Source organism: Symphalangus syndactylus, chromosome 3, assembly GCF_028878055.3.
Source record: "Symphalangus syndactylus isolate Jambi chromosome 3, NHGRI_mSymSyn1-v2.1_pri, whole genome shotgun sequence".
Taxonomy (NCBI): Eukaryota; Metazoa; Chordata; class Mammalia; order Primates; family Hylobatidae; genus Symphalangus; species Symphalangus syndactylus.
In genome coordinates, this window is record NC_072425.2 from 140,227,895 (window position 1) to 140,253,599 (window position 25,705).

Consider the following 25,705-nt stretch of genomic DNA (forward strand, 5'->3'; position numbering starts at 1 on the left):
TGGTAGGTAGGATCCCCTGATGGGAACAAGCCAGTGCCAGCTGCAGTGCTGATATAACAGCATGGGCAATTGCCCATGATACGAGACTGTTTTATGGCTGGAGCCAGCACATAGCCTGGGTTTTCTTGGAGAGTCCCTGCTCTATCCTGTTATTCCAAAAGTATTCTCATGCCAGTCAGACCACAAAGTGACTTCTATTTGTAATGCACAGTCTTACATGAATGCATTCATGGACACATGTAGATGTAGGCTGACATTCCTTTTTATGCATGCCAGATGGAAGTCTGCGTGTAACAACCACAAGGGAATGACTGCACAGTGTCTGGCTCATTACAAAATATTTTAATACATATGATCTCATCTTGAGGGTTGGGGTGATTAAGGAAAAGAGCACAGGTGTGGCAATAAGGTATACACTAGTTTGTGACTTTGGCCACATTTCTTAACCTCTAAGAGCCTCATCCTCTTCTGTAAAATGGGAGTTTGTGTCCTTGTTTTGCAGATGAGGAAACTGAAGCTCAGGAATAAGTGACTTGCCTAAGATCACAGAGCTGATAAATAACAGCACTGTCTAGGATGCCGTACTCCTTCACCACATCAAAAAAAATTCCAGGCCTGGGCTGGGTGCTGTGGATCAGACCTGTAATCTCAACAATTTGGGAGGTCAAAGTGTGTGGATCGCTTGAGCTCAGGAGTTTGAGACCAGCCTGGGCAATATGGTGAAATCCCATCTCTACAAGAAATCCAAAAAATTAGCTGGGCATGGTATGGTGGTGTGTGCCTGTAGTCCCACCTACTTGGGAGGCTGAGGTGGGAGGACCACCTGAGTCTGGGAAGTTGAGGCAGCAGTGAGCTGTGATCTCGCTACTGCATTCCAGCCTGGGCAACAGGCGGGACCCTGTTTCAAAAAAAAATTTTTTAATAAAACAAAAAATAAAAATTCCAGGCCTAGAAATTTAAACTTCTTAAGTTTAACCTTAACCTTTCCATCTTACATAGAGGCCAAGACATTGTCCTTCAGAGCAAGCTCTTCCTACACGTAATTACATGCTCCTTCTACTACACTGTGCTACCTCATATCTCCCTCCACATCCAGTTCTTTGGGAACAGGAAATAGCTTAAAAGTTTTCTGTTTCATAGTATGTATAATAGGAAATTCTGATTGTTTCCTTCCTTCTTATTCAGGGAAGCAAGAAGGTAAATGGGAAGGGATGACATAGGCAAAGATCATCTGGACTAGGCCACATCCTATCCTGAATCCAGCTTCTCTTCCATCTGGACACTAAAGGACTATCTCCCAAAATATAATATTTCACATCTAGGCCTGACATTGGGTCTCTTTGAGCTGTTTTGTTAAGCATTGAAAAAATAAATAAAAGAGCCTCCCACTTGCTGCCTCCTTCCTCCTTTGGAAGATGTGTCTGGTCTCTGGGGAGACTTTTGCAATAGCTGACCTTGCTGGTCTATCCATCTTCTAAAGGCCCTTCTGTCTAGAGGCAGCAACCTAAGGTCCTTTATATTCTCTCTTTTTTTAAGGCCCCATGAATTTTCTTTAATCTGGAAATTAGAAAGCACCTAGGATTTTTTAAATGGTTATCTAAGGGTTATTTAATTCATCGCCCTGTTACTCAACCCAGCATTCCTTCCCTGGATTAAAGCCATCTGGTGTGTGCTCATTGTGAAACATACTAGTGGAATGTTAATGCCTGTATTTTGGAAGTAGAGGCAAGGAAAGTGGGGAAAGGGGCTCTCTATTGCAAAAGTGGTAGCTTCTCCTTGGTGTTTTAGAGACAAGATCTCGTGCTATCACGCCAGCTGGAGTATGGTGATGCAATCATGGCTTGCTGCAGACTCAAACTCCTGAGATCAAGTGATCCTCCTGCCTCTGTCTCTCTAGTAGCTGGGACTGTAGGCCTGCACCACCATGCCTGACTTATTAAAAAAAAAATTTTTTTTTAAGAGACGGGATGTATTAGTCCATTTTCACACTGCTATAAAGAACTTCCCTGAGACTGGGTAATTTATAAAGAAACATTTAATTGACAGTTCTGCATAGCTAGGGAGGCCTCAGGAAACCAATAATCATGGTGGAAGGGGAAGCAGACACCTTCACAAGGCAGCAAGAGAGAGAAGAGCAAAGGAGGAACTTCTAAACATAAAACCAACAGATCTCACAAGAACTCACTCACTATCATGAGAACAGCATGGGGGAAACCACCCCATGATCCAATCACCTTCCTCCCTCAACATGTGGGGATTACAGGTCCCTCCCTTGACAGGTGGGGATTACAAATCGAGATGAGATTTGGGTGAGGACACAGAGCCAAACAATATCATGAGGTCTCACTATAACACCCAGGCTGACGGGCTCAAGGGATCCTCCCTCCTCAGCCTCCTGAGTAGTTGGGACTACAGGTGTGAGTCACCATGCCCCGCTTGCTTTTCCTTTATCTTTTGTGCAAAGATACAGTTTGAAGTATTTTAGCTTTGGCTCAATTATTATTTATTTGGGGCACTGCATTGGTTGACAAAGGCTGCAAGCTGATGAGTCTCAGTGTCAACTGGGAACAGAACTCAATGGGTTCCATATATTGAAGAAAACTTGAGAGGAAGATGTTTGTCATCTAGATCCTGCATAGAAGAGCTCACTCTGAAAGATCATATCCTGGCCTTTGCATCAGGTGGAAACTTGAAGATTCATAGAAGTTTTGACTCCTGCAGCTGTGAGTTGCCTTAAGAAATCTTATTTTAGTTAGTTACCAAGTGCTAGCGATTCCCTAGCACTAGAATATAAACTTAGGCCACCAGACCTTGACATTTTCATTGCCTCACAGGGGAGTAAGAAAAAATATAGATGATGTAATCTGCATGTGTATAAAATGAGATATTATTAAAATACTTAGAATAGTGCCTAGTGTACATTTAGCACTCACTAAGTGTTAGCTATTGGAAACAAAGAACTGTCCATGAATGGTTGCCAACTGCCTTTTTATTTTTGTTTTTGAAATTCTGCTTCTTTTTAGGAATAATTTTAACAGCAGGATGGTAGTTTGTATTTTTGTTTAAAACTATAGTTAATAATATTTTAAAAGTGAGCCCCTGATTTTGTGCCCAAATTTATTTTTGGAATTACACTAGTTCCTGAAATAAAAAAAATTGAGAAACACTCATTTAGGCATGTCTATATTTGAAATCACACTTTGTCTAATGTATAAAGATTCCCCTCTGAGTGACCCAAGGAAGCTTAACCATTTGGGCATTTTGTTCAAGGAATGAATATCTCTGGAAGGGAAATGGTAGGCTGGTGGCCCGCAGGCACCACTATTCCACAGGCTTCCTTTGAAGGTTGAGACCGAGCCAATGGGACCCTAGTTGCTGAGATTCCACCCCCATGCTGGTAACTATTCCCTCCCACTTTGAATGCCTGTTCTGTCCTGGCTCCTTAGCACCTGCTGGGGCTGTTGGAGGTGGGAGCTATATCTGCCCCTAGAAGCAGCCTTACCAGTGACAATCTGTCAAGCCAAGCCTTACCTTTGCTGAGAGTTAACAGTGTATGTGAAGGAGACAGTGTATGCATCTCCCTGGTTCTATTTATATTACACACAGAGAATCACCATTTTGGGTGTCATATACTAATCTTCATATGTGGCATGTGGTGTGAGAGACACAAAGGTAGTGCTATGCTCAGCTCTAAGTCCTGCCCTGAGGTTTAGGACAAGGTGGGTCATTCACTTGTCCATTCAACAAGTACCTACTGAGTAACCACATGTTAGCCACTACAGAGGATGCAAAGAAGAATCAGATCAGCACCATGCCTACAGACAGCTTATGGTCTAGAAAGTGAAAGAAGACGTGTGAATCACCACATTTTGAAGGGTAGCAGGTGCGGGTGATCGCTGCCATAACCGAAAGTTCATGAGAGCTTAGAGTAGACAGAGATTAATTTGATGGAGGGGAATATAGACAGTCTTAGGGTAAAGATGGTACTTAGGCCATTTAGAGGCCGCCCAAGAGCGGGCTTCTGTCTGAATTCAGAGCCCTTCCCTCAAAATCCTCACTGCTTTGGGGTGTTTTTGCTCCTTTGATGCAGTGTGTATTTGGGAGGTGCAGTCTTAGGAAGCAAAAGTGAGACAATAGGAAGCAGATGTGAGGGTGAGAAGCGGACACTGGCCCTGTGCCTTCTGCCTCCTGAGCATCTTCTTGGAGGCTCTGTTGGGTCACTTCATCCTTGCTGAATCAGGAACCCTCAGCTGGAGGACCAACACCTTTGGGTTACATTTACTTCATCTTTCAGCCCCAAGGACTTAATGGTAAATTTATTCTTGAACTCATATGAGGGGTTCATGGGAATCTGAAGAAGCCAAACAGGGCTGTAAACATGGATTCTGGGCCTCAAGATCAAAACAAATCATCAAACTACAAAGTTGTATGGGAATCCAGAAGCAAAGGGAGGATGACAGGTTCTATACAGTCTGGACTATAGCTGAGATTGCAGGCTTGAACCACTGTGCCCAGCCTTGAGATGCCATCCTTTTTGGGTTTATGACACATGTTTAAAACATCCTGATTGTGGTGATGTTTCATGGGCATATATGAAACTCAACCAATTATATAGTTTAAATATGTGCAGTTCATTGTATGTTAATTATATCCCCCAAAATTTTGTTTTTATTTATTTGTATTTACTTATTTTACTATTTTTAACATGGGGTCTCACTCTGTTGCCCAGGCTGGAGTCTGGAGGGCAGTGGCACGATCTTGGCTCACTGCAACCTCCGCCTCCCGGGTTCAAGCGATACTTCTACCTCAGCCTCCAGAGGAGCTGGGATTACAGGCACGTGCCACTATGCTGGGCTAATTTTTTTTGTATTTTTAGTAGAGACAGGTGTCACCATGTTGGCCAGGCTGGTCTCGAACTCCTGACCTCAGGTGATCCACCCGCCTCGGCCTCCCAAAGTGCTGGTATTGCAGGCATGAGCCACCATGCCTGGGCCAAATCTTGTTTTTAAAAAGTATACTTAGAATTGGTGTCAAATGACCCCCACAGAGCAATGGCCTCCATAGCTCAGGCTCTACTCCTCTGCCCAGATTAGACTCCCCTGAAGAGCCTCCTTTTGTGCTAAGTCATTCTGTAGGAGAGGTCAAGTGTGCCATCACCAGAAAGATGGTTTAAATGGGAGAATATCCAAGTGTGCATCATTCCTCACTTGGATTCCCATTGCCTTCACTCCATTCCTTCACTCTAGCATTTTTCTCATTTTCACAAAGACACCCAAGCTGAATCCTCAATTGACAGTCACTAATTGAGTGCCATTGGACAAACTGCTTCTCTGAGTTTCAGCAGTTTCCTCATCTATAAAATGGAGATATTTGATGGTTGTTATGGAGATTAACTTAGTCTACATATTGAGTGCCTGGGACATAACATGACCTCCATTCATGATGGTTAGCATTCTTGTGACAACTCGAAGGTTAAAGGGATAGGAGTGTTACATTTGTAAAAGAGAAGAGCAGGATGGGAGGTGCAAATGAAAGGACTCTCTCTATTTGAAGGGTTTTTGAGTAGCAGGAGGATGTGTGGCTGTGGTGTCTTAGAAAGGACACGGCCTCTGAAGCTTACGGGGCCTCTATCTTTGGGCAAATCATTTAAACTCTCTGAGCCTCAGTTTATGTATTGGTAGAATGAGGATTGGCGCTTTGTACTTCAGGGTGTGGTTGTCTTACATGAGGTGTCACATATATGAAAACGTCTAGCACAGTGTCTGTTACAGATAAATTAAAAAAGAATTTTTTTAGGGATGGTGTCTCCCTATGTTGCTCAGGCTGGTCTCCAACTCCTGGCCTCAAGCAATCCTCCTGCCTCAGCCTCCCAAAGTGCTGGGATTAGCAAACATGAGCCACTACACCCAGCCTGATAAATGTTTTTAAAACATCGCTTTATAAATTGGAGGACCCTTTACTTGTAAGGCAGTTAGGGCCATTACTAATATTTATTACCTCGGTTGGTGGAAGATGCCAGGAAGAGAAACTCCAGTTCAGAGGAGAAAGTCCTTTCTCATGGAAGGAGCTGCCTGAGAGTGGAAAGGGCTTTGCAAGTATTGAGTTTCCTGTTGTTTGCTCAAATGGAGGGTGCATGATCATCTTTCAGAAAGAGATTTCTATTGGGTGGAGGCGGGACAGAGAGATTTGTAAAAGTTTCCAACAGGTCTAGCTCTGATCTTTTGTGTCAGAAAGAAAGGAACAAGGAAGCCTGGGGAAGGGTGGAGGCCGCACAAATGAGCTGACACTCATTATAACAAATACTGTAATGGCAAACTCTAGAGCAGCTAGAGGAGTCTTGTTCATGAGGCAGAGAGAGTGGAGATTACATACCTCAGTGTTTGTGCTAGGAGGGGGTTTGGAAATTCTGGGGAAACCACTCTTGTCTCTCAAAACAAGAACTGTTGTGCCCTGTAATGGGAAGGCCCAGCGGCAACCAAGTACCAGTGATCCACAGGGTGCAGAGGCCAGTGTCCTGGGCCCCCTTTGCAATTACCAATACAAGATGTAAGTATGCCTTAAAATCCTTGGGCTTGCCGGGGGTTCAAAGAGCTTTGGGCTGGGAGCCAGGCCCCTTGGCTGGAGTCCCAACTCTGCCACCAACTAGCTTAATAGTTTAAGGAAAGCCACCCTAACTTCGCTGAGCCTCTGTTTCTCTCCTTCCCTCCCTCCCTTTCTTCCTGAGAGGCATTTTCCATGGACCAGCAACACTGGCTAGGAACTTATTGGAAATCCAGAGTCCTAGGCCTCACCCTAGACTTAAATCAGAACTTGCATTTTTAACAAGATCCCCAGGTAAATTCTAAAACTCTGAGAAGCAGGGGCTTAGATGGCTTGAATAACATTAATTTATGGCACCAGCTCTCAAGTCAGACTGCCTGGGTTCAAATTCAGACTTCATTGCTTACCAGCTGTGTAACCTTCAGTGAGTACATGAGCATCTCTGTGTCAGGCACTGTCCTAAGCACTAAGGATGCAGAAGTAAATGAAGTAAATGGTATAGACGAAGTCTTGGCTATTGCAGAGACAGGCAGTAAAAAAGTACATGGCACATTCGGTCTAATGTGTGTGTTTCCCACAAAGCTCATATGTTGAAATCCTAACCCTCAAGGTGCTGGTATTTGGAGGTGGGGCCTTGGGGACTGATTAGGTCATGAGAGCAGAGCCTTAGAAAGGAAGCCCCAGAGAGCTCCCTTACCCCTTCCACCATGTGGCTCTCTATGAACCAGGAAGCAGGCCCTCACCAGACACCTTGTGTTGTGCCTTGCTCTTGGACTTCCCAACCTCCAGAACTGTGAGGAATAAATTTCTGTTGTTTATAAGTCTCCCAGTCTATAGTAATTTGTTAAGCAGCCTGAGCAGACAAAAACAGAAATGCATAGGAGTTAAAAAAAAAAAAAGGACAGTGATAAGTGTTAGGGAGAAAATATAACAGGGCAAAGTGATAGTGACTAGGCAGAGGCCCTCGTTAGCTGGGGCAGGGGTGAGAGAGGGTTTCAGGAAAGCACTCACTGAGGAGGTGGTGTTTGCATTGAAACCTGAAAGGCAAGGAGCCAGCCTTGCAGCCATCTGGGGCAAGAGCATTCCTGGGCAAGGGAAAAACAAGCACAAAGACTCTGAGACAGAAACCACTTTGGTATCTTCAAGGGCAGAGGCTTGGGCAGAATCAGACTGTGTGGGAAGCTGGATGCCTGGAGAGAAGGTCTCTATTCTTAGTGATAGGAAAGCACTGGGGCAGAGCCAGCAGCAGCAAGCAGACTGGGGGCCCGGGGTGTGTGCATGTGAGAGGGTCTCTGCCTCCAACCTCAGTGTCAAGAGCATCAGCCACGCTGCCTGCAGGGGAAAGAACAATGCGCGATCCAGTCTATGGCTCCCCACAGAGGAATACCACACAGCGTGACCTCTGCAGCAGAGAGAGAACCTACACCCTTTCCCTTCCAGTCTCTCCTCCGGCAGGGTGAAAACTGAGACCCAGAGGTGAGTTGCTCAGTCACTTCCCAACACCGCCACGCAGCCTGAGGTGGTCTCCAAATTGGCCTATAAACTATGAATGTGTTCTGTTTCCAGAGTGAGACTGAACAATTTCACAGCTGTCTCCACCTCATCCCCACATGTCCTTTCTCCTGCTCTCTTCCTAGGTCCCAGGCTCTCTGCAGCCTCTGCCCTGGCTCACCCCAATGCAATGCCCTCAAGCAATTGCTTTCACCTCGTGGTAGGTATTCTTGCTCCACTGTGAGCTGAAGTTAAGTTCTTCCATCTCCCTTACTATCTTTTCCCAAAACTTTTGTTTCACTTATTATCTGTACCAAACATTTTGGCAATGACTTCCACTCTGTCCTACTTTGTTCCCCAGTTTCTCTCCTCTGTCAATCTGCTTCCCGACCAGGCTCTCGGGTCATGTACGGCACTATCTCCACTCACAGTACCAGGCAAGGGAGTTGCCCTGTAAGTGAAATCTGTGTTTTCTTCTAAGATCCACCCCCAGCTAGCCCTTTGAGATCCCAGGGAAAACAATACGCGCAGAAGAAATTGTTGTAAAACCAAACCTAGGTCAGAAACATTTCACCCCATTCTGAGAAAAGTGACAGTTTGATTTCTTGTTGTCTGTGTGGGATTAATATCACAGCAGAAATCAGCTTTGTCTGAAACAGCTCCAACCGAACGGATGAACACATTCATTTCCAGGCCTGCCTGTCATTCCCTCCCCTGGGTTGCCCTTATTTTGGGCTCCCTACTGGGCATGTGACTTGGAATAGAGAGAAAGTCGACAAATGTGGGTTATGCTTCTTTTAGTTCAAGGCTGCTCCACAATCCTAGAAATACAAATGTCTTTTCCTACGTTGCTTGGTGCCTGTTATTTTAACATCTGACAGTCTGGTTTTAGAGCAAAAACATTAACAAAAGATGATACTCAGCACCCATTTAAAAGACTTTTACAATGACTTTGACCCAGGATGATACACAGCACCGATTTAAGAGACCGAACAACTGCTCTGACCCAGGTTTGCTTTGAGATAAGCCGAGGCCCTAGAGAAGTTGTTGAAGCATCCTGTGAAGAGCTGGCCAACCACTTTCTCACCTGGAGCACAAATTCCATCACTTCTGTTTCCATCCAAGCGAGGTCATCACCACAGGGTAGGACAGGCTGGGAAACCATGAATAACTCATTTCCAAATCTGGGTTAGACTCTTGCAGCAGGGAAGGGACCTACAAATTTTCCCTTCTGATCTCTCCTTGGGCAGGGTGAAAATGAGACCTAGATTCAGAGCCAGGCATCAAACAGGAAAACATGTAGTCTTGGAATACCTCTTTGGTGGCCTAATTATTTCTTCAATTATAACTACTGAGGGTCTACTCTTCACCAAGCGTGGTTCCTATTATACGATTTACCCTCTGGGTGTTTATTTCCCTTTCTCAATCCTCAGGCCCAAGAACACAGGCTACTGCTGTCCTCACACACAGTCTGGTTTATTTGCTGTCCACTGTGACACTCCAGCCCGACCTCAGCAAAAGGGTGTAGGCCAGTGAATCCAGAAAACTCCAAGGCCTTCGTAAGAACATCATCATTTCAAAGACGCAAGAAAGGCTTAACCGTGAAATAACTCTATGCCCACACACCCTCACCCAGCACTCACGCACCCTCCAGCCTTTCATTCCACTTGGACTGAATGTGGACCCTTAACTCCTTTCTTCCTCAGTTTACAAACCTAAGTCTTTTTTGCCAATGTGCATCACCTGAGGTATATAGCAAAGCCATAACATATAAAATGCATGCTTAGAAAAGTGAGGCTGTCACCTCTCTCAGGTCAGATGATTCAGGTATGAATCTTCATTTCCATAACTTCTGTCAAATGTGCCTTCAGTACTTGCTCTTCTATAATGTTTTTTCCCTTCCATGGGGATCTTGCTAAAATGTGCATTCTGGTTCAGTAGGTCTGGGGTGAGTGGGTCTGAGATTCTGCATTTCCAACAAGCTCCCTGGTGAAACCACTGCTGCTAGTCTGAGGGTCACTTTTTGTTTGTTTGTTTGTTTGTTTGTTTGACAGAGTCTTGCTCTGTTGCCCAGGCTGGAGTGCAGTGGTGGGATCTCAGCTCACTGCAACCTCCATCTCCCGGGTTCAAGCGATTCTCCTGCCTCAGCCTCCTGAGTAGATGGGATTACAGGTGCCCGCCATCATGCCTGGCTAATTTTTGTATTTTTAGTAAAGACAGGGTTTCACCATGGTGGCCAGACTGGTCTCGAACTCCTGACTTCAAGTGATTCACCTACCTCGGACTTCCAAAGTGCTGGAATTACAGGTGTGAGCCACTGCACCTGGCCTGAGGGTCACTCTTTGGGTAGCGAAATACTCTACTACTAGGGTGACCAATTAAATGGCTTTCTTGGGACTGTCCCAGTTTTAGCACTGAGAATATGCATTCCACGTCCTGAGAAACCCACAGGACATGGGCAAACAGGATGGTTGGTCACTGTATGCATGAAACAAATCTCAAGGCTTCCCAAAGAAGACAGCCTTACCTGGCAACCATCTTTCAGGGAAAGCTCACTGAATGCCCACTCGATGCGCTGGGGTGGGGATGAGACACAGAAGCCATAAGCCAGCACAGAGCCCTACTAAGTGCAGTGGGGTGCGGCTGCCACTCATAATGGGGCTCCTGGTCATGTGGGGCAGTAGGATGAGTAATGATTCAGGAGCCAGAAGACCTGGCTTCGAGTTTTGATTTGACTAACTGGCTGTGGTAACACCAGAAAAATTTCTTAACCTCTCTGATCCTCATCTGCAAAATGAAGGCTGTCATCTGTCTCACAATGTTATCTTGAAGATTAAATGTGCTAACATATGGACAAGCACTTAGCCTAGAAATCATATTCTAATTAATTAATTAATTATTACTTTTTTTGATTAATTTCACTCTGTCGCCCTGGCTGGAGTGCAGTGGTGTGATCTCAGCTCACTGCAACCTCTGCCTCCCAGGTTCAAGTGATTCTCCTGCCTCAGCCTCCCGAGTAGCTGGGATTACAGGCACATGCCACCACGCCAGGCTAATTTTTGTATTTTTAGTAGAGATGGGGTTTCACCATGTTGGCCAGGCTGGTCTCGAACTCCCTGACCTCAGGTGATCTGCCTGCCTTGGCCTCCCAAATGCAGGAATTACAGGCATGAGCCACCGTGCCCAGCCGAAATAATATTTTTAAAATCCCACCAAAATTTTCTGTGCTCATTAGCTGACTTGTGTTTCTTCTGTTCATGCTGCCTCAGTGATACCCAGGCAAGGTTAGTGAGAGCAGGGTGAACCTGGCGAGGAGGAAGCAAAAGAGGAAAGGAGAGGAAGAGGGCCTTAAACTCCATGCACCACGGAAGGAGCTGCTGAATTGGCTCAGAGCCCATACACGACTCTTGCCATTCTCTGCAGAGGACCTAAAAGGGCCAGAGAAGGAGTCAGTCAACATTGCTGGAAGGGCTTTGACCACTAATAAGGCTAAAGTTCAAACTAAAGCTGAAAGGAGAGGCCACATGTCCTGAAAATTACTAAATGAAAAGTGAATCAGCCAACCTTCCCCTGGAAGGGGATTTTATATGCATTCACTTGTGCATTCATACATTTGTTTGTTCCCTCATTCATTCATTTGGCAAGAATCTAACATGTGCCAGCTGCTCACTGGGCTTGGTATTCCTGACAATACGACACTGTTCCCTGGTCACAGTCACCAGGAAAGACAGAGAACCCCAAACTGTACCATAACATGCCACAAGCTATTCATGGACAAGGTGCTCTGGGGGCTGAGAGGGGCGAGCACAGCTCTGTGCCTGGAGAGTCAGGAAAGCCTCTGTAGATGAGGCAGTGGATGGGAGGGAGCTGGTCAGGGCAGAAGTGGTGAAGAGGTGGCTGGTCACAGGGGATGGAAGGCAACAGCGTGGAGGTCTTCAAGAACAGGGTGGGGGACCAGGGGACAAAGCACCACTATTAGCTTAGGCTGAGGAGAGCAAAAGCTTTCAGGACTGGGTGCCTCGCAGAGGTTGTGGAGTGAGAATTTGGAAGAGTGGGGGAGGGAGGGAGAGAGGAAAGGGGGCAATACATGAAAGATGAGCTTGACGGAGTTCACGCTGGTCTTTGTTCTCTCTCTGTCTCATTAAGTGCCAGATCTGAGAGCAGGCCAATTTGGCGCCAGGGGAGAGACAGAGAGAGCAGGAGGAAGGTCAGGCTGAGGCAGCAGCATGTGGGGACGGTCACCTGGATTCCTCAGGGCTTGGGAAGCTCCAGGGCTCCAGGAACAGGGTGTGAGAGGCAGTGGAGCAGAGAAGGAGGCTGCGGAGAGGTGGCCTCGTTTCCGGCCTCCCCTCCCGGGGGATGGAGCAGAGGAAAGGCGGGAGCCGGCTGCCCTTCGCTATTGGTGGGAGTGGAGTGGGGTAGAGCTCCCCCAGGGGAAGGCAGATGGGGACCAGGCCTCCGCTGAAAACCCGGACTCTGCCTGCCTGGCCCAGGACTTCATTCTGAGTGGGAATTCTAGGCTTGCAGGAATCTGGGACACCAGTTTAGCCCTCTTTAATGAGGAGAAAAAATCGCACTTTGCTGTTCAGGTCAGTGGGAAGAAAAAAACAAACATTTTTCTTCTCACCTTGAGGTTTTCCTTTCCTCCTGTTTAAAAAGGAAACATAATTCAACACATCTTGAATTTGGGTGTGGGGCTCATTGGAGTCTAATTTTGATCAGGACAAATGACTGCCTGGAAACTGGGGATGAGGAACTTGCAGCTCCTTGTTAGGCCAAGCCCCCACAGGCCAGGCCTCCCAGTGGCCTCCTGTCTGTCTGTGTGTCACTGTACCTATGTGACCTGGCTGCCTCATCATGCCTACTTCCCAGATCAGTGCTGACGAGGGCAAACTCTGCTCGCGTCTGCTGTTTTGCTCTATTCAAGCTGTACAGCCTAGGATGGAATACCTTACCTCTTATGTCTCACTTTTGTATCCTGTAATATAGGGACAATGATACCAATCTCACAGGTTGTTGTAAGAATATAAGAAATTACTTGTCTGGAAGTCCCTAGCACAATGCCTAGTCCATAGTACTTGCTCAGTTAAACATTACTTAACACTGAAAGCAGAAACGAACCAACCAGTTATAAGCCCAGGCTGGGGCAGCCTAAGTTGGCACAGGCACTCGGGGGCATGAGTCAAGAGAGTAGAACCCAGGAAAAGAAGACTCACAGCTGCGATATGCCAAGCAGCATAGAAGGGCACCTCTTGCCTAGGGCAAAATAACATAAAAAGTTGCTCTCCCAGAGCAGCTGTGGAGAGTTGCGGCACAATCTGTGAGCCTTTTTTTTTTTTTGAGATGGTGTCTCACTCTGTCACCTAGGGGCTGGAGTGCAGTGGCGTGATCTCAACTCACTGCTGCAACCTCCGCCTCCCAGGTTCAAATGATTCTCCTGCCTCAGGCTCCCAAGTAGCTGGGATTACAGGCGTGCGTCACCACGCCCAGCTCATTTTTATATTTTTAGGAGAGACAGGGTTTCGCCATGTTGGCCAGGCTGGTCTCGAACTCCTGACCTCCAGTGATCCACCCGCCTCAGCCTCCCAAAGTGCTGGGATTACAGGCATGAGCCAGAGCCTGGCCAGAATCTGTGAGCCTGTTGTGGACCTGGAGCAGGGCAATATTCCCTAAAGGACACTAGGGACTGGCCTATAGGGTGAGGAACCACAGTGGCCGAAGCCCCAAATGCTGGTGCTGATGGCCTGGTGGTCGCTGACTTCAAGCAGACCCTCCAAATACCCATGAACTGACCCTCCCCCAGAAAGGAAACTCATGATAATAACAACAGACATTCATTTACTATTTATTACGTACCAAGCAGAGCGTTAAAACTCTTATGCATCACCTCATGTAATTTTCACAAAAAAACCTCTATGACATTGTTACTAGATGCAGTGGCTGATGAGAAACCTAAGGTTAGGGAGGTGAAGTAACTTGCCCAAGGTCACACAATTTTCAAGTAGACAAGCCTGGCTTCCAGCAGGGTCTGGGGACCCCAGGGGCCGATTCTTACAGCGGTTGCTCCACGGCTAGTCTACGTGGAAGCCATGTGCGCCTTCCCTGCTGTTCCCTTGAAGAGTGATTGGAAATAATTGGAACTGTCATTGGAAGTAATGAGAAGTGACAGAGGTTGGGTTAGAAGGCCTATTGCTCTAAGTCTGAACGATCCCCACAAACCCAAGCCTAAATTTAAACAATGAAGTCACAAAGCAATTTCCCTCTCAGGGATTTCATTTTTCCCTCTTTCCTCCCCCACCAAGAAAAGAAGTATGACTATATTGGGGCTGAGTCTCTGCTTAGCACAATGGATTTCTCCTGGAACAGAAAAATTCCTCTTTGGCTTGATCCTATTCATTTTCCATGTGGAGTAATAAGATGCAAGCCTGGAGTGAGTAGATGGCCATTCTTAATTCAGAGGTCCAAATTCACAGATACATTTTTTTCTTTCATTTTTTTTTAGAAAACATCCCATGAGGGATGAGGACTTAGGGGTAACTGTGTCACTGGCAGGTTGTGATGAAGAATGAGACCATAACCTTCAATAGGCAAGGACATTGGGAGTCTCAATCTCTCCAGGAAGCTCCTGGCTGAATGCCAAAGATGCACTGATTAATTCTACTCCTTTCTGACGCTGATGGGTGATCCATCAACCCACCGACTGCTTATTTAGCGCGATCTCAATAATGAGCAAGTGCTGTGAGGGGCACAGGAATATCAGACACAGTCCCTGAAGACCTGCCTGAGAAGAAATACACAGCAGCCAGCACATAATGAAGCAGCTTCCTCTTTGGGACTCCTAGAATCCTTGGTACTTTCCTCCAAAATAGCCTCCACATGTATCTGACATTCCTTGTTTGTGAATACATCTCTCCCACTGAGCTGAATTCTTAGAAGGTAGAAAGGGTGCCTTTTGTATGATCCGGGTCTCAGAGCCCAGCTAGGGGCCTGAACTCTAGCAGGCGCACCCGCTCTGTAATTGTTTTGTGTGAGACAGCGTGTGCCTGAAGTAGGAAATGTTACAGCTTGGAGGTAAGCCCTAAAGAAGATCTTAAAAGGGACATCAGTGAGCTGCTCCCGCCATCCGTGAAATAGAACGTGCTCAGAGGCTGCTCTGTAAACACCAGGAGGTCAGCTTAGCTTAGCTTTTTCATCCTCTACAGTCTCTGTGCCTTCCTCCTCCTCTTCCTCCTCCTCTCCTTTCTTCTCCTCTGCCACCGTTCATGACCTGAACTTTCCACATCCCCCTTGCTGCCCCTCTTTACAAAAACCCCCAATATTCCACACCCACTGAGGGACTATTCTGAAGATAGTTGCCCATTTTCTCTTCTCAGTATGGGCACAAAGGAAACAGCTTTCTCCCCTGCCTGCTCTTGAAACAAAGCAGCATTCAGTCTTATCACCGCCAGGCTTTGGCTGAGGCTCCACACGCAGTGACCCAACTGACTGCTGCTAACAAAATAAAGGTTTCATTTCGGCATTCTTCCCCATTTTGGTCTGTATGGTGCCAAAGGAAATAAACTTTTATTTTTCCAGAATCCAGACATTCAGATAACCAGAACTTGAAGGGGAGGAAGGTATGGTTTGCATTTTTTCTTTAGGAAACAAGTAAGTCAGAACTGCTGAAAACAGGACTTTAAGTAGAAAAAGCAACATATGAGGTGAGTCATACCCAATCCATAAACCTCATCATCCACAGTCTCAGGATAGTGCTAGCAAGGGAAGCTCATGCATCTGACCCCAAAGCATCTGACCTCTTGGACACTAGAAGGGTCTTCTGACGTATTAGAAGGAACACTAGTAATCCATACACAATGTATGTAGAAATAGTTCTCAGTTATAAACAATAGTCATCCAAACACATTTCTTAACCATTGGAATGGAGTGGGGGAAGGGGATGGGTAATAAATGTTCGGCAGAACTTTCCACTTTGGGGTTTAAAGATGAAGCCGCTGCTTCAGCCTGATCCACTCTTCTTAGTAACACAGAGCCTTGATTTCAGAATAACCATGTGTCTCCTGGTAAGTGGAAAACACACGTTCCAAAAACTCCTGGTTTTTGGAATCCAAAGTCCTGGGTTGGTGTCCTAGCTCAGCTGTTTACTCACAGTGTATTCTAGAGAAAGAAGCTCACTTTACTTCTCTGAGCCTCCATTTATGTGTCTGTGAAATGGAGTAATAATAATACTCTCAAAGAGTGATTTGAGGTGAGCTAAGGTGTGTTAATATACCTCGTAAACCGCTAAACCTTGTACAAATGTTAGAAATTGATTATACTGTCATAATATTCCTGCCCATATAATCCCCTCTCAGAGTACTACAAGTGGGCTGGTAATATACATTTCATATTTCAAAATCCAACCACAAGTTCAAATCTAGGCAAGGAATCCATTAAGCTGTACATTTACTAGGTACGCTTTATATGCACATTATGCACATTATGCCTTAGAAGAAAGTGTCCAGGCGTGGTGGCTCATGCCTGTAATCCCAGCACTTTGGGAGGCCGAGGTGGGCAGATCACTTGAGGTCAGGAGTTTGAGACCAGCCTGGCCAACATGGTGAAACCCCATCTCTATTAAAAATACAAAAAATTAGCCAGGCATGGTGGTGGGCGCCTGTAATCCCAGCTACTCAGGAGGCTGAGGCAAGAGAATCGCTTGAACTTGGAAGGCGGGGGTTGCAGTGAGTAGAGATTGTGCCACTGCACTCTAGCCTAGGTGACACAGAAAGACTTTGTCTCAAAAAAAAAAAAAAAAAAAGCTTCTGCTTACAAATAGTTTTATACCATAGCCCCTCTGCACTGAAGTCTACCCTAGGTGTCCATGCTTGAGGCTATTCTATAGGTAACCCTGCTTAAGATGAGGTCCTTTTGGTGAATATTTCAGTTACTGAACTTCCTGGGTGGGGGTGTGGGGCCATCACCCTGAACCTGAATGGTGCTTCATGGCTAACAGTGCCACAGTGCAATTCCAGGATGGAGATTACTACTGTTCTCTTCCAATTAGTTCATTGACCCTCCTTGGTTTATCATCATGTGCTACCAATTGCCATGAGTGAACAGTGCCTGAAAAAATCAATAAGCATGGTAACACCCATCTGTTCCTGATCACAACCACATCTGGACCAGCCAGAAAATTCTCAGAATCAAAAAAAACCTCAAAGGATGTTATTAGTATAAGGAAACTTACAGATAACCTTAATCTCATATTTTCATTTTACAAAGGAGAAAACTAAGGCTCAGAGTGGTATGATTTTCCTAGGCTCACCCAGAAAAATGATTAAGGAGCTACAGCTATTGATTTCCAGTCCTGTTCCGTGTACACATACACCCACATCTTTGGGACTTTGAGTATTAATTCCTTTCTCCTGAATACACCAGACATACATGACACTGCAGAGTTCCTAGGACTTCCAATTTCGTTGGCAAAATTGAAATGTTATGACGCCTGCCTGATTTTTCAGGCAATTTCTCATATAATAAAAACCAATGCCAATTATTCAGCATTTAGCTCACTTAACTGAAGCATCACAAGAGCAGCTGTGATCTTGAAGCTTAAGTACATGAGCTGAAAAGGAAGGAGAGACATTTTTCTATTTCAAAAATGTGTAATAGGATCATGGAATTCGGGTTCCAGTCTTGGCCCTTCTACTAAGCTAGCTGTATATAACCTTAGCCAAGCCTCTCTGAACTTTGGTTTCTTCTTCATCCTAAAAGAAGGCATAGATTTAGATCAAAGATTACTTGGGTTCCAAGGAAAAGTATCGGGAGGTCTCAATGAGGTCTTAAATATTATTGGCAAATTTGATGTATACATGTCTTTTTCTAAGAAGTGGTTTTGTGATTTTCATCAGATTCTACAAAGGGTCTGGGACTCAAAATTTTAAGAACCATTGATTTAAACAGTCTGTTAGTTTTCCTCCAGTTCTGGCAATCTTTGACTCTACCTTTAAAAAATATCCATCATCATTAGATAATTCATGAAATAATACTCATGTGTACCCTGCCCAGATGAGCACAAGACAAAAATAGGATGTGACTAGATACAAGCCTACAGGGAATATATCATTATTATGACCATCACCATTAAAGTGGGAAGATAAGGGTGGGACATGGAATCCCACTGAGACCTGTCATTATCTTACAGACCAATGGACTATGCATTCATGCCTTCTTCACACTCACTTTCCGTGAAACCAGGCTCCTTCCCCATCTTGGCAGAAGTTTCAACAGGTAAGTCTATTTTTAATCCGGTACTAGCACACACGATATAACAAAATAAATTTGTATGACAAATATATTATCTGGTCCCTATCCCTGTAATGTTCTTTGTGGAATTTTTTAAAAATAGGACTGGTCCTATTTGCATTAATAGACAAGGAAGCTCAAAGCAAGCTGAATTAGAACTGGGCTCCTTGCTGTTGGGTTATCCCGCAGTCGAAGGTTAGTGATCTTCCAAATTTTTCACCTCTCTTGACCTTAAACATTTCAAATATTTCAAAAACCCAACTATCTCTTAACAAATAGTTCACACGTGTTTATGCAAGGTACTGAACGTGGTTCACAGGTGAATGAGACACTGTCCCTGTCTTCATGGAGCTTCCATTCTAATGGGGTGTTAGATAAGCATTTGGAACACCATAATACAAAGTAGCATAAGAGGAAGGCTATTGGGATTCAAAGGTCAAATAGACTACTCAAAAAAAAAAAAAGTATATTCAGCTGGTGAAACCATGGACAGGTGTATGGAGGAAGTGGCATTTAAGGTGAGACTTGGGGAATGAACATGATTTTGATCTGCAGGGGCAGGAAATAATGAGGCAGTTTTGGTGGAGGGATTATCATAAACAAAAGCATAGAATTAGAAAGAAGCATGGGACATGTTTTGGGTGCATGAAGTAATTCAGGTTCCCTACGGAGTGTCTGGGGGTGAGGAGAGGAAGAGCTGTGAATGACATTATGTAAAGTCTTTGATGTCAGAATGAAGTGTTTGTACTCAACACTAAAAGCAATGAGACTACTAAACGTTTTTGGAAGAAGGGAGGAAAACCATAGAATTATAGAAATTTTGAATTGAACATTCTCCCACCCCTATGCCCATTGTACAGACAAGGGAGTCAGAACAAGAACCTGGAGAGGTTGGCAGACTCTTAAGTCCCAGCTTCATGCATTCTACCAGCGGCCTCACAGGGTTACTTGGGTAGCAGTGTGCAAGATGGAGGAGACAGGACAGGCAGGACAGGAATGTGGCAGCTAATATAGTTGTCCAGGAGAGAAGTTAAGGTGGCACAATGAGAACCGGAACGTTAGGGGAGTAGGGCAGGATAGTGGGTCAGAAGAGGGGCTGAGCCAGAGCCCCTTCTCTCTTCTCCATGGGGCTCAGAGCACTACTTGTTCATTCACATCAGAGAGGTGGGTTATTTGACCTCACTCATTGGCAGGTCCAGGAAACACTCTCCACCCTCCCAGCCCTTGTTTGATACTATGCAATCCTTAGAAAAAGAGAGGCCAAAAATCATGCCAGCCGTGATCAGAAGCAGCCCTGGAACTGCCCCTTTAAAGGACCAGTATGATGATTTCAGGATTCAGACAACTTGGTGTGTTTTCTTTCTGGCTTTGCTGAACAGTGTCCGAGCATTCCATGGCTCCAAACCATTTCTTAAATAAGGACAGGTGCTCAAAAAGTGCGAATTTTGTTTCCCTTTCCCAGACCTCTGTCCTATAGGTCACGCTGACATCTTACATTCTATGAAGAGGATGGTGAGATCAAAGAGCCAGCCAGGTGTGGTAGAGGGTAAGCGCTTTGAGAATCTCTGCAGCCACAGGAGGCTGTAAAGTAATGTGCTTTAGCAAGCTCTCTCTGGAAGCAGGCAGCTTGCGCTCAAATTCCATCTCTCCTAATTATGAGTGTGTGGCCTTGAGCAAGTTATCTGGCCTTTTTACACCTTGGTTTCTTCATCTGTAAAATGAGGGTAGCCAACAAGGATGACTGGGCAGCCAATAGGCTTGGTGTGAAGAACAAATGAATTACCAAGATAGTACATATAACGTGTTCATATACCAAGGACTATTAGCTGTTTTTAATAAGGGAACTCTGAAGTTTCATTCTACTAAATATCTGGTGATTGGCAACCTAGTGGTAGAGTCCAGTAAAGGGAATAAAGGTGCCATCCAGCTGCGCCAGATGTGCACAGGAACAGTATTGCAACATTTGGTTAAGTCTAAAAGAGTTTAGAAAATAACCCCTCCCCACCTGCCCTACTTGAGCAATAGTTTGGCTCAGCCCACCTCTTTCATTTCTCTAACTTAAGTGATTATCAGCCTGAGGCTGGCCAAGATGGGTATGCTATAGTCTAATTGGTTTGTAAAGTTTCAAAAAAGACAGAGAACTCTAACCACGTATTTCAGGGTTTGGTGGTTCTTCTAGACACCAGCCTCCTTCAAACCTCTGGTGTTGTAGGCTAGAAGGGACTTAGGAACCATCTAGTATTCTCTTTCCAGAGCTAAAGACGTGGAAGCCCTGGATAAGGAGTAAGTTGTCTGAGGCCACCCAGCTAGTCAGTTCAAAACCAGGACCAGTTCTCCCGTGGCCTGGTGTTCAGGGTAGTGCTCACTCTCGACCACTGGCTGGCTCTTTGATTTTCTGATCTCCAGCTAACTGTGGGGCCTGTCTGCAGTGGATCCCATGCTTCAGGGTGCATAGTATGATGTGCCCTTGGCTCTCCCTGCCTGCCTTTCCTGCCCTGGCCCCTCAGACATTCCCAGTCACTCTGGTGGGCTCCTACCACCCACATCCCTGATGTGCTCTCCTGCAAACCTGCCTCTGCCTAAGGGCCTCTGAGGCCCCAAGAGTCCTGCTTGGGGGACCCCAGGAAGGGACGCTCAGGAGGACTCTTCCCTTTGCTCTGGAGCCTGTTTCAGGAAAAAGTGGTGCTTGCTCTATTTCCCTCTGTTCTGGTTCCTCTGCTCCGTTTTTTCCAAGTCTTCTTCACTCTCTGTGCTCGGTCTCCCCCAGCCTTGCTCTTCTGTTTTACATTCCTGTTCTCCTCTTTTTCTCTCTCCCTCCCAACCCTTCTCCTTTCCCCTTTTCCTTCCTTCCCTGTGTGACCTGGGGCATTTGCATCTTCCTGGTGCTCCTTGGGCCCTGCCCTTTTTCCCTCTCCCCTTTCCTCTCCAACCCTGCCTATCCGCCACTCTGCTCACCCTTTAACACATCTGTTTCTAATCTGAGCCTCCGAGGCGTCTGTTTGAAACAACAACAAAAAACCCCCACCCTCAGGAACCTGGCACAAAAATTCCTGGATAAACCTTCCCTCCACCAATTCTCCACTTTTCCCAGACACACCAGAAACTAAACACCGCCTTAAAGAGGACCCTGCACATCAAACGGTTCCCCAAGCCTGTTCAAGGGTCCAGATGTGCGAGACAATCTTGATGGCCGACTGGGCGGCCCTCGGTTGCCAGATGTGCTTCTCCGTGGCCAAGAGGCAGGAACGGAAAAGCCGGCTGACTCCAGGGGCTGCAGGGACACCCGGTCAGAACCAGCGTCTTTCCCGGACGCAGGGCTGCGTTTGCCCACCGCCATCCAAACTCCCGCCCTCCCAGAGGCACTCACCTAGCAAGAGGAGAAGGAGGAGGGACATCCCGATCCTCGGACGCGGGCTCTTCCCGGCTCAGCCGCTGCCTGGCTCCGGGGCGGCCGGGCGCCTCCGACGGACCTCGGGCGAGCTGGGCGCGGCGCCTCGGGGTGCGCGCGAGGTGGCTGCAGCCATGTGCCGGGCGGGAGCCGGCCCCGTTCCCCGCGCCCCCGGGAGCAGATGGGCTCCCCGCGCTCGCCCCACCAGCTGGCGCCCTGACGGGAGCCGGGACCAGGGTCAGGGAGGGAAACGCGAGGCGGAAAGGCGCTACCGCTTCTCGGAACACTTTTCCCTGTTTGGAAAGAAAAAGGAGTGAAGAAAGAGAGAGGGAAAAAAAAAATTCAGCTGGAACCACATGGTTGCCTCCTACCGCAGCCCCTCCCTCTCTCTGGCTGTTCCCTCCTTCCCTCCCTCCCTCCCGCGCGGCGTTTGGGGTTAGCGGTGGGGGCCGGTCGAGGAGAAGCGTGAGCTGGCCGGGCAGGGAGGCCCGGGGGAGACCTGGGGCCGTGCAGAGGCGGGTGGGTTGAGAGGCGCCGGGCGTAGGATTGATTCTTTGCAGGAGGCATTGGTGACACCTCGACTGAGAGCCCGTGGACGAGGCCTTGTCCCTTCCTAGAGCTCTGCTCTCACTTTGTCCTTCTCTCCACTTCTCTCTCGCTTCTTTTTTACTCTCGTTTCTCTCTGCTTCCATGTCTCTCACAAATCTGGCGTTTCTCTCTTCCATCTCTTCCTCTCCAGGTCTTATTCGCATTCTTGCCTCTCCCTCCTCGTCTCCTCATGCCCTCTCCCCTCTGTCCTCTGCCCTCTTCTCGCCTCTCCCGTCCCTCCACGTCTGGTTCTCTAGTGTGAAGCCACCAGACTGACCAGGCCGACGGCGGGGCGCGGAGGTGGGCGCGAAGGCAGCCAGCGCCCGGCCGATCAGGGCTTTCCCCACCGACTGCCTGCTTTGGCACGCGGCGACCCCCCCTTGGCCTGGCTTTCCTGCGGCCTTTCGCGTTCGCTCGCTTTCTACTGTCGGTATGTGCAGCAGCGCTCCCTCAGATCCCAAGCAGAGCTAAGCTAGCCAGCACCCAGGGGAAGGGGACCCACAGCTCCGTGGAAAGAGGTCTATCGAGATGCTTTGCAGCAAAGTGCTCTGCACGTGGCCCTAGCCAAAATGTGCACCACCCCCTTTCAGAAAGAACAGAAAGCAGAGGGAGCAGAATCCCCCTGGTGCCAGGGCCTGCGCGCCCGGGCTCCGGGAACCCGGCCCAGGAGGCTCGCGGAGGGCAAGGAGGCTGGCGGCCGGACCCGGGCGGAAGGTGGGTTCCGCGGAGCCGAGCAGCCCCGCCCCAGGGTCGGCCCCTGGGAGTCTGCCCTTCACTGCCCTGCTGCTCAGCGGCAGCGGGAGGCAGCGAGACCAAGAAAGGGCAGTGAGGGTGGCGCTCAGACCTCAGCTGCCTGGACCTCCTGCCCTGACCTTGTGCCCAGGGCCTCTCAGAAACTCTGGTCCCAGTCTCTGAATGTCCCTGGAGGGCTTCTCCCTCAGCTGCCCAGAGGCATGATGACGCAATCGCTCACCTTCGGCCTCGCCAGAGGCCAAGTTGGAAGCTGGGGCCAGCGCTCTTGAGAAGAAAGATGAACCCCGCCAGGGCCGGTGGGCTGCCGAGTCACACGTTTGCAATGAAACGCAAATGTGTAATGAAAACCCGTCCCATTTCGCAGACTAGGAAAGCAAAGGCCTGGAGAGGTTATGGAAGTTTCACAAGGTCACTCAGAGGATTCGCAAAAGCAGGGGCTGTTCCTAGGGCTCGCGGATCAGCTGGGGCATTGCTTTAGAAGAATTGCAGCATTTCTCCACTCACTCCCTCACCCCTTCCATACCGATGTGTTAGGCATCCACACTGTGCCAGGTGCTTTTTTAGGTGTGAGGACACAAAGTGAGTAGAATTTGGAAGCTGACATTTAACAAAATCTGGGAGGAGTATGTCATGAACACCAACTATGGGCCCAGAATCATGTTATTGACCTTTTTATATCATTCTTGTTATACGGCTAAGGGATAGTCATTGAAAAAAATCACCATCCCTTAGCATAAATAGGAAGACAAGGAAACTGTAACTTAGGCCTAAATATCTTCCTTAGATCACAAAATATTAAAATGCTTCTATTCCAATATTAATATTCTAATATTTAAATTTTTTTTTTATATTGAGAAGTGTTTAAAAGGTCTCTTTGACTCCGAAGTAACTTTATTTTCCATTTTATACTAATTGTCTAATAGGAGAAATAGATACATTCACAACTATAATTTGTAAATGAATATGTTGAAAAAACCATCTTTTCATTTTTCTTTTCTTTTCTTTTTTTTTTTTTTGAGACAGAGCCTCACTACATCACCCAGGTTCACTGCAACCTCTGCCTCCTGGGTGCAAGTGACCCTCCCACCTCATCTTTCCAAGTAGCTGAGACTACAGGCTCACACCATCATGCCCGGCTAATATTTGTATTTTTTGTAGAGATTGGGTTTCGCTGTGTTGCCCAGGCTGGTCTCAAACTCCTGGGCTCAAGCAATTCACCTGACTCGGCCCCCCAAAGTGCTGGGATTACAGGCATGAGCCACCATCTCCAGCCAAAAACAGTGATTCTTAAAGGCTGGAGAAAGTGGCAGAAAAACTACATACAGTGGGTAACTTTGTTGTTTCTGCTTTATGATTCAAAAAATTTTTTTGACATTTTGGGCTTACAAAAAAGTTGAAAATAGTACAAAAATTCTTCACCCAGATTCCCTCTTTTTATTTCTCTGTAGAGGTGGGGTTTTTGCACAAGCTTTAAAGCCCCACCTCCATCCCCCCACTGCTGGTGGCCTTTCTCAAGAATTTAGTAATGCCAGTGCTGTTTATTGCTTGAGGGCTGGTGTGCGCATGAAGACAGATGTGTGTGGGTGTAGGCAGATATGTGTTTAAACCCAGTCGCTCAAGCCGAAGGTAACAGGAGCCTTTGGCTCTAGGTCATTAGTCACCAGCACAGGAAATGATTAGACTGAGATTGGGTCACAAGCACTCAATTTTCCCAGCCCCAAGTCTTGTAGCCAATATGGCACATATTTTTTGGAAGAGAATCTTTGGGTCTCTAAATCTGAAACCTCTTTTCTATTGGCATGGGTCTCTGGGCAGGAAGAGCAGAGAGAGAGTGCTTCTGCGGTGGTTTGGAACTCACATCCCACCCCTACCAGTGCTGGGCCCTGCTCTGGGCTGGGTGCCTGGGAGGATCCCAAGATTATGAGACAGTCCTTACCCTGAATGGACCTCTCAGTTCAGAGGGAGGAAAAACACTAACATGGGAAATGTTTCAACAACAATACAAGAAAGTTAGTGAAATGCCACAGTAAATTATCCTGACAGTAAAAAACAGTGGGAATTCCAAGAAAGGAAGGAGCACCTTAGGCTGGGGTAATTGCGGAGGAGAGCAATGATGGAATCAGCCCTTGGGGGATGAACAGAATTTCATTAGAAGAGAGGAGCTGGGGAGGGCCATGAGTGGGGGCATTCCTGGACAAAGATGTGGAGTTAGGAATAGCTTTGGCATATTGAGGGGCCTTAAATGAAATGAAATGCTTGAAATAAAAATCGTTGTTGAAGCAAAATGCCCTGGGGGGCAAAATTGTGACAAGTTCTGAAAGTGAGGCAAAGGATTCTAGAACCCATTCTGCAGTGTCTCTTCCAGGCTCTTTGAAACAAATTTAAGAAAAATCACCTTGATGAGAACCATATTTTAGGAAGTGGAAATTGACAGCTTCTGCCCAGAGGTGACTCCAACGGTTGGCCAGGGTGGAGAACTTTCGCGACAGTTTCATATCTATCAAGCTGCCTTTGTCTCAATATTTTGTAGAGTGATATACATATGCAGCTTCAAGACACTTCCCTTGTCCTTCCCAACTTCTGGGGAGCCAAAGAGTACCACCTTAAACCTCTCCTTTACAGGAATTCTAGAGCCATCAACGGGAGTGTATGATGCATTGG

The 25,705-nt window shown here is 46.8% G+C and overlaps 1 protein-coding gene across 2 annotated transcripts in view; it reads right to left on the reverse strand.

The window, feature by feature from the left end:
* Nucleotides 1-22,217, reverse strand: part of CLMP (CXADR like membrane protein) — a 112,201-nt gene extending 89,984 nt beyond the window's left edge. Inside the window, exons 1-2 of one of the 2 annotated variants that reach the window (XM_055273540.2) lie at nucleotides 22,203-22,217; nucleotides 21,683-21,996 (exon numbers count right to left, since the gene is read on the reverse strand). In XM_055273540.2, coding sequence (XP_055129515.1) covers nucleotides 21,683-21,710 — 28 coding nt within the window. In that variant the 5' untranslated portion in view covers nucleotides 21,711-21,996; nucleotides 22,203-22,217. Of the gene's footprint in view, nucleotides 1-21,682; nucleotides 22,019-22,202 lie in introns of those variants that run through there. The other variant, XM_063636609.1, reaches the window with a different exon arrangement.
* Nucleotides 22,218-25,705: the final 3,488 nt, after the last annotated feature.